Here is a 13,967-nt window from a genome sequence, read left to right as displayed (position 1 = left end):
CCTGAACTTGTCGTCGTGGAAGCCGCCTATCTCGGCCACCAGCGAGCGGAACCTGTAGGCCTCCCCGATGTGCGCGGTCACCAGGTCCGGGAACCTCCGCCCCAGCCGGGACTTCTCCACGGAGTACAGCTGTTGCGGCAGCATCTGCGAGAACCGCACCTGCGACAGCACCTTCGGTAGGTACTCCTCCACCTTGTCCGCCCGGCACTCCGCCAGTAACCAGTCCTGGAGCGCCTGGAAGAGCACGAACTCCTCGTCCACGACTAGCGACGAGTTCTGCATGAGTTCGATCACGTACGGCAAGTCCAGGTTCAACCACTCGGGCGTCTTCATCGCCTTGGTCATCCGCAGGGAGAGCACCTCGATACACTGCGTCTCCAGCTCGGTCAGGGAGTACACCTTGGCGTAGTGGAGCCAAAGTAGAGCCGCCCGTACGTTCCCCTTCATGACCTGTCCCGTCATGTACTTGTCGCACACCTCTCGCACGGGCTTCACGTCGTACTTGTCGGCCAGGAACAGCAGCGGCAGCGTGGTCTCGATGTCCAGGTTCACTCGGCCGCAGTAGAAAAAGCGCAGGAAGTCGCCGAAGACGGACTCGCACTCGCAGGACTCCTTGAGTTGGATTTCCTCCTTGGAGGAGTCCGTCCAGTGCTCTCCAGTCAGCATCGTGCGGAAGACGTCGCTCAGGCGGGCCAGCATGAACTTGTGCGCGTGGTACCTGTGGCCGGAGAAGTAGATTATGGTAAGGCCACACCATCTTAATTTTCTGAATGACATTCTCTGAAGACCCCCAAACTAGTGCGCGCGGGCGAATAAAAAAAAGTCCGGCCAAAAATAAAAATGCTACTAAACCACAGGAATACAAAGCTGGTATTGCGAATTTGCGGCAGTACATAGCGACGTACACGACAAGCAGGCACATGCTGGCTTTTTGTGGAATTTATGAATCGGCACTGTACGATGTACTGAGTTCTTGAGTCGTGGAGCTTCGGTGCCATCGGTGCCTTCCTCCAGGGTTACCGCCGGCTCCGTATTGTCGCTAACTATCATGGACTACCCAGGCCTAGAGCCAGACCAGACGTGATTGTTTTTTGAAAACAGGCGAAAATCATTGCGCGCGGGGATGTCATCCATGAAATTAAGTGGGTGTGGCTTAAACATAAACAAGGAAGGCAGGAATTGACTGAGCACGTGGAATGTTTAATGTAAGTGGTGTTTATATAAGAAAGAAATTTGTTTTATGTTGCCAAACCGTAATTCTTTTGTTTATAGAGCACATCCAAGACTGTAGAGTATACATCTGTGTTACAGATGTTAACACCATTAAGGAAATGCAATCAGATTTTCCTACTATATGAAAGTTGTAAATTCCAAGTAAGCCACTCTTTTCAAAGATATCTGGACTCTACAACATTGTACATTGTACATGTATTTGATTTGTGCCAACCTCAGTTCGCGAGCTGGAATGCTTCGATGGGTCCAGCAAATAACTCTAACCTCGGGGCTCGAAATTAAAGGTGGTCCAATGGCCACTGACCACTAAAATTTAGGCTGGAACAACTAAAAAGACACTTTGGGACATTTTTGGGACAATAGTCAAGATCTGAATATAAGCCCTTCTTTTGTATATCAGGCACACGTCCGGATCCCGGCTTTTCGGAAAAGCCCCCCCCCCAGGAATTTTCTGTCTACACTGCAATTATAGTGCGCCTGCATGGAAATGAACATAAGCAAAAAAAAAGTTGACTTCAAGTTGGAGTCACACAATACTAACCAAAAAAAAAACGGGTTGAGACAGTTCAGCCTCACTTCGGGACAATTGAAATTTATTTTTGGGACAGTGCTGGGACAATAGGAAGAAAAGTTGATTTCGAGGCCTGTAACCTGCTATAACCTTTTCGTATTTTAAGACACTAGAACCGTACTGAACAGCCGTATCGAAACAATAAAAGTTGACAGCTGGGCAGGACGGTATATAGTCCGAGTCACTTAGCTAACAAGTGTCACATCAATCAGCTCAGTAGTAAAGAACAGGAGATAAGGGTTAGCGCTGTTGAAAGTAACAACAAGCATGGCAAAAACACGCGTGCGTTTTATACGCTAGGTGATTGAAGACATAGTCTGCTTACAACTTAGGCCACAGCAAGTATATTTTATGGATGACATCCTCCGTAGACTCCAAATCTAATGCGATAGGGCGAAAAAAAAAACAAGACGGACCAAAAAAGACAAGATTCCTACATTTTCAAATTTCGACATAATAAACCTTGTTGAACAAGAAATGATACCTATATTGTACTAAGTTTACTGCCAATTATTACAAAATCCACCTGTCACTGAAACAACTTTGAAAAATAAGTTTTCATTATTGTACAAATCAGTTTTCACTATTGTACAAATAGTTTTGATTGAGTGGGAACACCCACCATCACATATAAAAGGTATGAAATACACTGCACCAATTTAGTAGTAGAAGACAAAACTCCTCTCTTCATAGTTATCTGCCATCCACCTTCCGGCATGGCAGCAGACATCTTTGCCCATTTCCAGCAGATTTCCACCACTGTCAGAGGCAACAAAATTCCTTTTTTTTCTCCAAATCTGGCGAAAATTAATGCGCGTGCCGATGCCATCCATAAAAATTACTTGCTGTGGCCTTAGCCTAACTGAGTTGCAGCCTCTTGTACAGACTTAGCGGGTAGCGTTTGTTTCTTCGGAGCGCGGGTAGATCGAGAGCGGCCGGTGGTTTCTTTACGAGGATAGAGCTGTTCATGTATATAAATAATTGGGTACTCTCCAAGCAGAGGTTGGCGGAGAAGATTGTGGCCTTTCTATCATATGCGCCGTTTTCGAATTCCTTCGCTACCTAACGCCCCTGTCACACATTCAGAACCTTCCCCCGACCACCAACCAACCAAGGTTGGCTGAAGTTCGGGAGCCAGTCTGGGGTACGCTTAACTTTTCACGTGAATCGAATTTGAGTTAAATTTGAGTCAAATTAAATTCGGCAGTCAGTCTTCGGGAGACCATAATAGGCTATGTGTGACATGCAGGTTAAAGGTTTCAGTAAATTTATATTCCCTATAGCCTTCGACAAACTAACTCTAACTACAACCTATATTTCCACTATTACTGAGAAGCGAGAGGAATTCGAATGTATAGAAGTTTATATATACACGTTTATGTGACCTGTGTGTATTTAGCCCAGTGGGGCAAAAATGTGCAATAAATTTCTTCATTCGTTCAGGAACGTAAAATCAGACTACAGCCATGTGCTTGCCAGAAATGTTCAGAAGTCTGAGTTTTTACCTGTCCTTCCCCACCCGTAGCACCACGTCGCTCAGGTCCTGACTGTTGTAGAAACACTCGAAGCTGGCCACGAACTCGCCATGGTCCCCCACCGACTCCCTCTCCCGTTCCGTCGACTCCGAGCCCATGATCGTCGGCTTTTTCTGGGAACAAAACATTCATTTTTTTTACTTCAAAACAGACAGTCCGCTAAGGCTACACCAATTTAATTTGTTGGTTCTCGGATTTTTTCAGAGAAAATATGAAGCGACAGGGCGAAAAAATAACAACAAAAATAGGTCTAGCTATACCCCCAAAGGCTAAGATAGGAGCCATGAAGTTAACACAAAGCTGGGTTAATATTTAAACAATGAACAATGAACTTTGAATTTCTAATCAAACCACAGCATTGATAGATGGAAAAACTGCAACAACTAGGAGGAAAAAGACTTTCCTTAAATGTTGGGGATAAAATATGAGCATTTATGAGTTGATTCAGAACCAGAATCTTTACATACACACATACTGATACATACACTCACATACAATCACTCCAACGTACAATACATATTACATACAAACATACTAGTGCCTACAACCACTCCAACTTGCAGTACATATTTTACACACACGCATACTAGTACATACATGTACAATCACTCTCCAAAAACATAACGTTCTGGAGAAGGTAAAAATAAAACACACCGAGAAAAACAGGCAGTCGTCGTAGCTAGGTTTCAGAGACCTGCGAGGACAGGGCCCGGGGAAGCTTGTCGCCATTTCCAGACGGTGTCCTCACACCTGTCTGTTCTGAGCGGGTATTAGGTACTCAGGTCACGCGTTTTCATTGGCTGCTTGCTTGGTCAACCTTTCATCGGGATTTCGCCTGTTGCAGACGATATCTTTTTTACTGAGGACAATCCGACATGGACTGTGATGTGGCGTACTGTTGAGTTACAACTTATTTTGTTACGCCACGCAACATTTGACAACTATAGACGGAATGCCATATGCTTCCACCGATACATCTGTATGACGTGCTCTGTCGCAGTCCATATAGGCGTTGATTGAAAAGTGGTGAAAGAAGTTTGCCTCCTTTGCAGGTGTTCCGGGTATGGTTGCGTTTTGTGCGTGTGCGTGTGCGTGTGTGTGGAGGGGGGGGTGTGCTGATTTGTACTCTTTTCTACTTTTCACTATTTTCTGCTGATAGCCCTTTTGGTTCCAGAGAAGAAATGCGTTGTATCTTTATCTGTATAACCGGTATAACCGCCCTTCGGCGTAACGCACCAGCTTCGGGTGCGTCACGCCACTGACAGTGTATTCAGCGAGCGTTTCAACCTTACAGGGAAAAACTGCATCAAAAACAATGAGAAAGCACCTTTATACTCAGTGAACCGCGCTGGAAGCACGAAACGCAGTGAGTGACAACAATGACGTTCTACGAAAGGAACTTGAAATTGTCTTTGAGCTGGTGCACCTTTGTTCTTTTGTCGTATATCACAAGTTCAAACAAAACGGTCGACATTCAAGTGAGGATTATCTTGTGCCAAGGAGGCTGTTATGTTTTAGCTTAAACATATTTTTAAACACCCGACCACAGGCAACTTATTCATAAATGTTTCAAGCCAACAAGCCCATTGTTAAAAAAACACGATGCAAGATACACGTAGTACTATATATGCACTGAAAACGACATCACCACAAACATTAGACTGTCTCCATCAATCACGGTGTGTGTACCGATGGTTGGAATAGATACGGTCATGTGTACAGGATCTTTCAAAATGTGTTCTTCAAGAAGATACTAGTGCTATATACAGGGGTTAAAGGCATCCAATGCAATTTCAGGCGGCAAAACAAAAATATTCTAGATGAGGAAATCTGTTTGATATTGGCATTTACTGCCGTTTCTTGGCACATTGTCGTTATCATTTCATACTTGAAGCGTTCGAAATAGCCCCCAAAACAAGCTACGTCCCTTTATTTTTTGGTACCACCAATAAATAACAAGAACAAGCCTACGATACGAAACAAATAACCGTTTTCCGTCAGCGACATCGTATTTTGTCTCACGGATAGCAGCATGCTATGGAATAGGGCTCATCAACTTTTGCTACATTTTAGAAAATGACCAAAAATTGCAAATCCTGTTTTACTGTCCTGAAATCACTTTGGGTGCCTTTAAAATCTTCTTGAAGACTTATTCTTTCTTTAGCCTCTACAAGGCTTCGGGAGGTGGCTGGAAAGAGTAGAAATTGATCAAATAGAGAGCAAACTGTACTCTCTAGCGGACCAACTCCTCTGGCATGTTATCTCTCTTTATTTCGCCAATTTCTACTTTGCGGCCGCCTACCGAAGCCTAGTAAAGGCTATTCTTTCCTGCGGCCGTGGGAAAAGAACATGTGACTCATGCTTGCGAGTTCGAACAGGAAATACTCTATCGGGTTAACATGTCAGCGTTCCCCAAAGAAGATTTTAAAGATATTGAAACCTCTTTGAAGACACGGAGGTCTTTCCTGTTCACATGTGGTATGTAAAATGCTAAAACACGTCTTTGAAAATTCCCATGACTTTATAACGCTTCGCTGGAGAGTTGTCTGGCACGCTTTTGGCATTGGCCCGTTAAGTCCCATGACTCTGGTGTTTATGGTTGTAGTTGTGAGGTATAGACTGAATTGCATACTTCGCATTTAACGGAATGTTGGGTTGGGGGGGGGGGCAGTGATCTCCAAGCAGATGTAGAGAGGAAGATAGTTATAACGAGCGACCCTCCCAAGTCCTCCCAATATCTGCTTGGGGCTGATATACCACTTTGGGTAGGGGTGCCGAACACATTGTACAACAAACTCACCTTCACCTGTGCATAAAACTACCAAAAACGCTGTGAAGAAACGTATCTTTTTATACCGTATGTCCCACCAAAATTACACCACACAACAGGACAGTTATAAATGAACTTTTCTGTATTTTGTATTTGCATTTTTGGTTATCTCCGTTATGTGTTATGTTTATGATTGTTTTGTAGTCTTCCTTTCTCGTTTGTGATTTTTCAATCAATTAATTACGTATTGATGTGCATGTAGGACCACGAGAGGAATGGCAAACAATGTAAACTTAAGCTAATTGTGGGTGCTGACTAGCAAAATACGTGCTTCCTCTACGAATTACGTACGATATATCGATATTTAATTTAATTTAATTCAATGTAATGTCCTGTAATGTTTTTTGTACCTGACACAATGATAAAGAATTTTGTTTTGAACACGGCACAGCGTATAAGGGTCCTTGGATACAGAACAAGCGTAAAATGTACACAATGGACATGTTTCTATTCAAAGTCACAACCGTTAGAAATACCTGAGGTCCCATAGGAGGGGGACATTGCAATGCTATTATGCTATTGTTTCAAATAAAAGTTACAACAAAAACGTAATCCCCGGCCTTTACAGCAATTATTTCACCCCATACCAGGTCAACCTCCCAAAGGACGAAGGAGAACATATGTTGGGGGTGAAACCGGTGACATTTTTTTGAGTGGATGTATTATCGTCCAGTAGTTATAAATACACACGGTTATATTCTGAAGCTTATAGAACGGTAGCAACAACTATTCAATAGCCTTGAATTGCAGTATTGACTTGAACGCGCAACCCAAATGACATTTGTACAATTATCAAGAAGCGAGAGGAAGCCGAAAGTACTAGATTATGTTAACTGGGTCTGTCTACATGGATATGTCATGTATAACAACTGACCCAGCTACCACAGCCATGTGAAGCAATAAACATACATCTACAACTGCCTCAAGAAGCGAGAAGTTAAACCTGTAAATAGTAGTTCACATTAGTATGTATAGTTTAAAAAAGATATTACTGTAATTTTTCCTGTTTATTCATGACCTGTACTTAGCTTGTAAGAGCATAAACGTATAACAAGGGTATTTCATTTATTTAATAAATGCACAGTTATAAAGGTTTTCATTCGGTAATTCGTTAATAAAATTTAAAAAAAAAATCACTTCTCTAGACCGTACCGAGGAGGTTTTAAACCTATCCGCACCATAATTTTCGTCCCTCCCCCATGCAATACGTGACTTATAGCGTCTGCGCGCGTCCCAAAATATTGGAAACGGATATGGGCGATGTTGTGATACGGGGATCGAACTGTACATGTACATGCCAGCGGATCGGAAGACGGACTGCATGTTGTAATCCCGCTAAAAGCAAAAGGATCTTTTACTCTCACCACGGGGATTGCTCATTTACATACATAAAAGTCGAGCCACGTCCTAAGAGACAAGACAAATTACCGTTACGTACAGATGATCAATTTGGTATCTACTGTGAATAGACTAAATGGTATGGTATGCTGTTACCCTCTCATAACGTATTCCATGCGAGTCTGACTGTCGATGTACGTACATGTAGGATTTCTGAAACAACCTGATTTTCTTTTTATCACCAGATTGTGAAGCGATACCGTAACCTGTATTGCGTATTGTGGTTTTAACCCACTGAGATATGCATTGACTCACACACCCAGGATATAATCATTACCATGGGATTGCATGAGATACGCACCGCGCGTCCACATATAGCACGGCACCAAACCAAGACCGCCTCATTTGTAATCCATCCTTCCACATGCAAGGGATATTTTTGACGTCCCCCCCCCGCTTTTCTGTGGCTTCAGTGTGTTGTTGTTGTCTCAAAATGCATCCGAGAGTCCGCTTTACACTTGTGTCGTACCGTTAACGCCATAGACATTTAGGGTATGACAAGTGCGGTACAATGGCTAATCAACCGGGACACGCAAGCACGCATGCATCGTGTCAACGGTGACGGCTTTACACTATTCCCCTAGGTACAACCATAATACAAGAGCGTGGCTGAGTTTTTAAATGCGACAGAAGAAAAATCCCCTCACCTCAGACTTGGCACAGGTATATTCAAATCTTGGCTGGAGGATGCCCTGGAATGAACCAGGGTCTTTTGTTGACAAACCCGAGACTCACGCCGCAAAGCACCCTGGGTTGTTGGGAGCTCCGGACCACTTGATACTGATCAGCTGGGTGGATGGTGACGTCACTCCGTGAGCCCGCCAACTTTTGAACAGTGAACGTTGTTGTATTTGTGTGGGCTGTACAGAACCACAAGCCGGATGTCCCGAATTGAGATCATCTTAATACTTCGCGCAGTGCAACAGCTGAAATCTATCTATTTAAAATTGCTATTCGCCTTTTTACAATTCCCAGGATGCATAGCGCCAGGTGGTCGATGTACGAAGTTATACAACTTGTTTTTCTGTGTTTTTGTGGTGTTGGAGCATTTTGTGTTAAACATTAGGTGGCTTATTTTTTAATTACTATGGGTTAAATATGACAACAAATATAATGTGAGATTCTTATGTTTTTTTTTTCTTAAAAACAGGGAACAGGTAGTTTATTACATTACTCTCTGCAGCCATGTTATACCGTCCGTCAATAGAAAGGGATATACAAGTATTCCTCGAAATAATTCAATAGACACTGTTTATATATCAAGGGAGAAGCCTTCATTATTTCAGATTCTGTCATCGAGGAAATTAAAAAAAATACAAAGCAGAAAGTAATTCCGCCCCCCTGCCGCGATGCCTTCTGAGAATGGGAAAGGTGAACATCACACTACGTGTATTCAGGACGGTTTTTAGACGATGCGTATCTAAATTCACTTTATGTTCACGGAAGCAAAATGTTACGGTCTGAGAAAAGTGGGCTCACTGGTATTCTTCCAATAGACCGATCCTTGCTAGCCATCACTATTATCAGTTCAACCAATTAGAGAATGGCAATTATCAGTTAGACCAATGAGAGAACATGTTTTGACGGAGTGGGCGGGGCCTTGGAATTGGTCAATTCTTGGACTTCTTGGACGAACACTGTAAACAATGTAGGTCATAGGTCGCCTGATTGCATCTAACTAGGTCATTCGCTGCATTCTTGAGAAAATGGCCGGTGTTGTCCTGTGGATGACTGATTCTGTCCAGGAGATTTTACAACTCTTTGGGCCGCATCTGCAGACGATTCTTGTTCTCTGTGTGACTTTCCTCTTGGTCTGTTTCCTCTTGAAGGACCGCCGCAGAAACCTGCCTCCCTACCCGGCAGGACGCGTGCCTGTTCTCGGGCACCTCCTCGCCTTGGGCGGGGCGCCTCACCTCAAGCTGACGGCGTGGAGGCGGCAGTACGGGGACGTCTTCACCGTCAGGATGGGGATGGAAGATGTGGTGGTTCTGAACGGCTACACTGCCGTCAAGGATGCGCTCGTGGACAGGTCCGAGCTGTTCGCCTCCAGGCCGGCAAACTACATGCTGGATTCTACAGTTGGCTTCGGACAAGGTACAAGGCTTCTTTTCCATTCCTTCTTCATTTGTATATTGCCAGATTGGAAACTTGGTTAACTTTCATTAGGTAATCAGCACAAAAGCATCTGTCAATTATTTTTCATGTTTTCGAGTCTCGAAAACATGAAAAATAATTGACAGACGGAGTGACAGACGTGCAAAAGCTGTGGAAGACGAAATACACTTTATCTCAAACTATTCGTTTCATAACAACGCTCGAGATGAGTTGTCTATTCAAACGCCCACAATTTATCCTCATTTCTCTACACTTTTAATACAGACAAAGAAACTATTCTTCCTTTAACTAGCCACATTTGGAAAAGGTGGGACATTACGTCTTCCATTGTTTACAAAAGAGAAGTCAAACCCTCCAGACATAGTTTCAGACAAATTTTTATCTTTTATTATGCAGATATTTTACTTATTGTTTCAACGTTATTTTGTACTCTGTTTCAATGTTCTTTTATCCTTGTTATTTGCAAGTAGCCTATGGGCATGAAGTTGGAAGGAATTTGCAATACACTTTATTAAAAATTTGCAATAAACTTTATAAACTTCGGACCGTGAGTACATAATTTGCAATAAACTTTATGATCATAATAGGTGCCTTTTTCCCTCCAGACATTGTTGCTGCACGTTGGGGGACCGAGTTTAAACAGAGAAGGAGGTTTGCTAGCACCGCCCTGAAGAACCTGGGCATGAAGGCTGGGACTGGCAGCATTGAGGAGAACATCAGGGAGGAAGCCAACTTCCTACGGAATAGGGTGAGAATTTATCTTTATTATAATTCATCTCACGGTGAAATGAAATATAATAAAGATAACAAGTAACATTTGCAAAACAAACGCAAGATGTTTACCCTGACATGTGTTTTACACTTACGAACTAGTAGATCTACTACTTTGTTAATTCTTACTCAAACACATTCATATACTAGTATATGGTGACCAGCCCAACTCTGTCCTGCCACTTGCTACATAATGTAATCCAACACTCCAGGGTGTCTGCTATCACACCAGTTACCATGGCAACAGCCATCTGGTCCAGGTCATTGACCTCATTTGTTTGGAGAAGTAGAAGAAAAAGAACAGTACATTTTACCTCTACGAAGGCTAACATAAAATGGACTATGCAAGATCATTAGCTTAAATCTCTGCTGGATAAACGTGCCATTTGGCTGATGAAGGAACTCATTTTAGATTGCAGGATATGAAGAAAAACCTGTTGACATCGCTCATGACGTGACCGTGGCGGTTGCAAACGTCATCTGCTCCATGGCGCTTGGGAAACGTTACGACTACGAGGACGAGACGTTCCGCGAGCTCTCGGAGGCGATCGTCACTGTCATGGCTGAAGTTGGAGCTGGACAGATCATCAGCGTCTTCCCTTTGTTACGGTTTGTTCCTGGAGGTACGTACATTTCATGACTTTCACACTTCCCATAATGCCTAGTAAGGATCACGGATATGACGTAGCACCACCCCTCCCCCTTCCTCGATGTAATATTTCCAACAAGTTCTATCGACACACTGGTCAACTATATTGTTTTGAATTATTTATCTAGTATAAAGCTCATGCCATAATTGCATTTTTGTTGGAATTAGAGAAAATGACCTTCTATCGTTGTTCCTTCTACCGAAGACTTTCCTACTCTGGTTTGTCGCATTACGTATATCCGCAGATTTAATTTTAATGCTCAAGTCTTACACTGTGTCAGAAAACAATGTACAATGTTCTTCTATTATATAATAATCTATTATTATTGACATGCTCAGTCAACCGAGCCAGCTTAAGTGTATCCGGACAACTCGCCAAGATCCAAAAGGTGTTGAAGGAAGAAATGGTTCGCCATCGTGAGAACTTGGATCGCGAGAACCCGCGAGACTTCCTCGACGCCTGTCTGCTGGAGCTGGAACTGCAGGAGAAGGTGGAGGGTCTGACGGAGGAGAACGTCATGTACATGGCCCAGAACCTGTTCTTTGCGGGAACAGACACAACCACTAACACCCTGCTGTGGAGTCTGCTCTATATGACTTTGAACCCCGATGTCCAAAATAAGGTATATATTAATCTCCAAGTGGATCATGTGGTGGCTACAAGACAGTATCAAATTGGCAAAACAGTATCAAATTGGCAAGACAGTATCAAATTGACAGAGCAGTAGCTTTGCCTGGCTGCAAAAAAAACGTGCGTACCAAAAAGGAAGCCCAGTGAAAACGGCTAGAAAGATGTCATAAGAAAAATAAACTAAAGCCAAATTGGACAGTTCTTGTCAGCATGATGTTAGTCTATGTAAAGAATCTTTGTCAGACTATGCGTGGCCTGGCAAAGATCGAAATCATGGCTTAAACCAGCATGTTCCCATCTATTGTATTTCCTTCTGACTATCAAACATTATTCTCTATGATTTCTATCAAACATTATTCTCTATGATTTCTATGACACCTTACAGTGTTACTTCAATACAATGTACCTTTAACAGGTGCAGCAGGAGCTAGATGCTGTTGTTGGTGAGGGTCTGCCCACCCTGTCGCACCGTTCACAGCTGCCCTACGTGAACGCCTGTCTGCTGGAGGTCATGAGGATCCGGACCATGGGTCCTCTGGCGGTTCCACACGCCACTACAGAGACGGTCAAAGTGCGGGAATATGACATCCCTAAGGGAACCAAGGTATTGTTACCGATCATATATGTCATATGAACACGACGCCCAGAAATAATGAGTACAATGTTCCAGCCAGAAAAAGACGTAAACGTTTGTCACGAAAGCTAAAGACCATACACGTAATAGTATGTCTTTATAACTAACATTAGTATCAGTCACGGTTTGAAAGCCAACGCATTCAGTGATGTACAATGTCATGTACTTAGTACATGGCTGTCATGCTGATTGTATCATAAAGTTACAAAAGTCTTTTCTGATGAAGTGTGTGCATGTGTGTGTGTGTGTGTGTGTCTGTGTGTCTGTGTGTGTCTGTGTGTGCGTGCACATTGACATATTTTTTTTAATTTCCTCTTATCCAGGTAATACCGAACCTGTACTCCCTCCACATGGACCCCGCCTACTGGCCTGATCCGGACCGGTTTGACCCCGGAAGGTTTCTGGATGCGGAAGGGAATGTCATCCACAAGCCCGAGTCCTTCATGCCTTTTTCAGGAGGTAATTATCGGTCTTAAGATAGAGATATCGTTATTAGAACCACAGTAATGATGAGACAAATTCTACTGTGTACAAGGCCCATCGTGTAACTCCCCTTGGCTAACTCTCCATGCTCTTAGGACACACCTTCAATTTTACAGCTCTGTCAGACGACGCCAAAGTTTACCTTTCGCTCCGTGGTAGTCCTTTATATTCATCCGTTGCTAATACAAATACTACTAGTAGTATCTTGTCGTTTAGTTTACTCAACAAATCATTACCGCAAAAAATCGCCCCTGAAAGTCAATTTTCCCTTGTATTGTGTCCTATTATATACATGTATTTGCTTTCGTCGTTGGGTGAGGAATTGGTCATGTACTTCCAGCATCTTTGCTCTTTATTACGATGTGTTAAATCTCTATTAATCTTTTGCACTTTGTTTGCATTGGACTTTTTGTATTAATTATTTTTGTTATGTGTGTTATATGTAAGTGTTGCTACTTGAGTCCACTACCACTTTATGTTGTGCTACTTTCTGCAATGTGTGACTAAAAAAAATTCTACTGGACAGTTGGCTGGTCTTACTTCTTGGCATTCTTTACTTCCAGGCCGACGTGTGTGCCTTGGGGAGCAGCTGGCCAGGATGGAGCTGTTCCTGTTCTTCTCCACCCTGCTGCAGTCCTTCACCTTCAGGACGCCAGAGGGCGCTCCTGCTCCAACCACCGATGGTGCCTTTGGTCTGACGCTGACGCCGCATCCGTTCAAGCTCTGTGCGGCACCACATTAGTTCAATTTGTGGGCAAATAGTCACTTCATGAATGAATTAACAAATTTATTGCTCATCATGAAAAGCTTCATGTCTGTAGAAATAAAAATAGCACAATACAATGTGCCTGAGGTCCAATGCATGACAAACGTGAACACGATTAGACTCCTAGTGGCTTTCCATTGCGCTGCAGCGGAAATTCCGGCGCTGATAATTCGTGTTCTTGACACTCTGTGGTAAATAAATATGACTTGTGCAGTCTGCAGTCTGTTTTGGAAGGGCAGCGGCGTTTTTGTTAAAATCATTGAAAGAGTATAAAAGATGGGGCGCGCGGATGGTTGTGATTTCATCCTAATTGATGGTAGACGTAATAAAAATGCAATTATGCTGATCGGT

The 13,967-nt window shown here is 43.2% G+C and overlaps 2 protein-coding genes across 2 annotated transcripts in view; one reads left to right on the top strand and one right to left on the bottom strand.

Moving 5' to 3' along the window:
* Window positions 1–8,384, bottom strand: part of LOC109469978 — a 9,942-nt gene extending 1,558 nt beyond the window's left edge. The window contains exons 1-3 of the mRNA XM_019768740.1: window positions 8,215–8,384; window positions 3,310–3,452; window positions 1–718 (exon numbers count right to left, since the gene is read on the bottom strand). Of these exons, the coding sequence (XP_019624299.1) occupies window positions 1–718; window positions 3,310–3,437 (846 nt within the window). The 5' untranslated portion in view covers window positions 3,438–3,452; window positions 8,215–8,384. The remainder of the gene's footprint in view (window positions 719–3,309; window positions 3,453–8,214) is intronic.
* A 788-nt stretch (window positions 8,385–9,172) lies between these two features.
* Window positions 9,173–13,962, top strand: LOC109469995 (cytochrome P450 2U1-like). Its single transcript, XM_019768765.1, has 7 exons — window positions 9,173–9,661; window positions 10,288–10,430; window positions 10,866–11,076; window positions 11,442–11,725; window positions 12,149–12,337; window positions 12,691–12,826; window positions 13,414–13,962. Exons 1-7 carry the CDS (start codon window positions 9,274–9,276, stop codon window positions 13,590–13,592), a joined length of 1,530 nt encoding a protein of 509 aa, XP_019624324.1. The 5' UTR covers window positions 9,173–9,273; the 3' UTR covers window positions 13,593–13,962.
* Window positions 13,963–13,967: the final 5 nt, after the last annotated feature.

This window comes from Branchiostoma belcheri, unplaced genomic scaffold, assembly GCF_001625305.1.
Source record: "Branchiostoma belcheri isolate BF01 breed outbred unplaced genomic scaffold, Haploidv18h27 scaffold214, whole genome shotgun sequence".
In the NCBI taxonomy this organism is placed as follows: Eukaryota; Metazoa; Chordata; class Leptocardii; order Amphioxiformes; family Branchiostomatidae; genus Branchiostoma; species Branchiostoma belcheri.
This window is presented reverse-complemented; position numbering and strand designations above follow the sequence as displayed.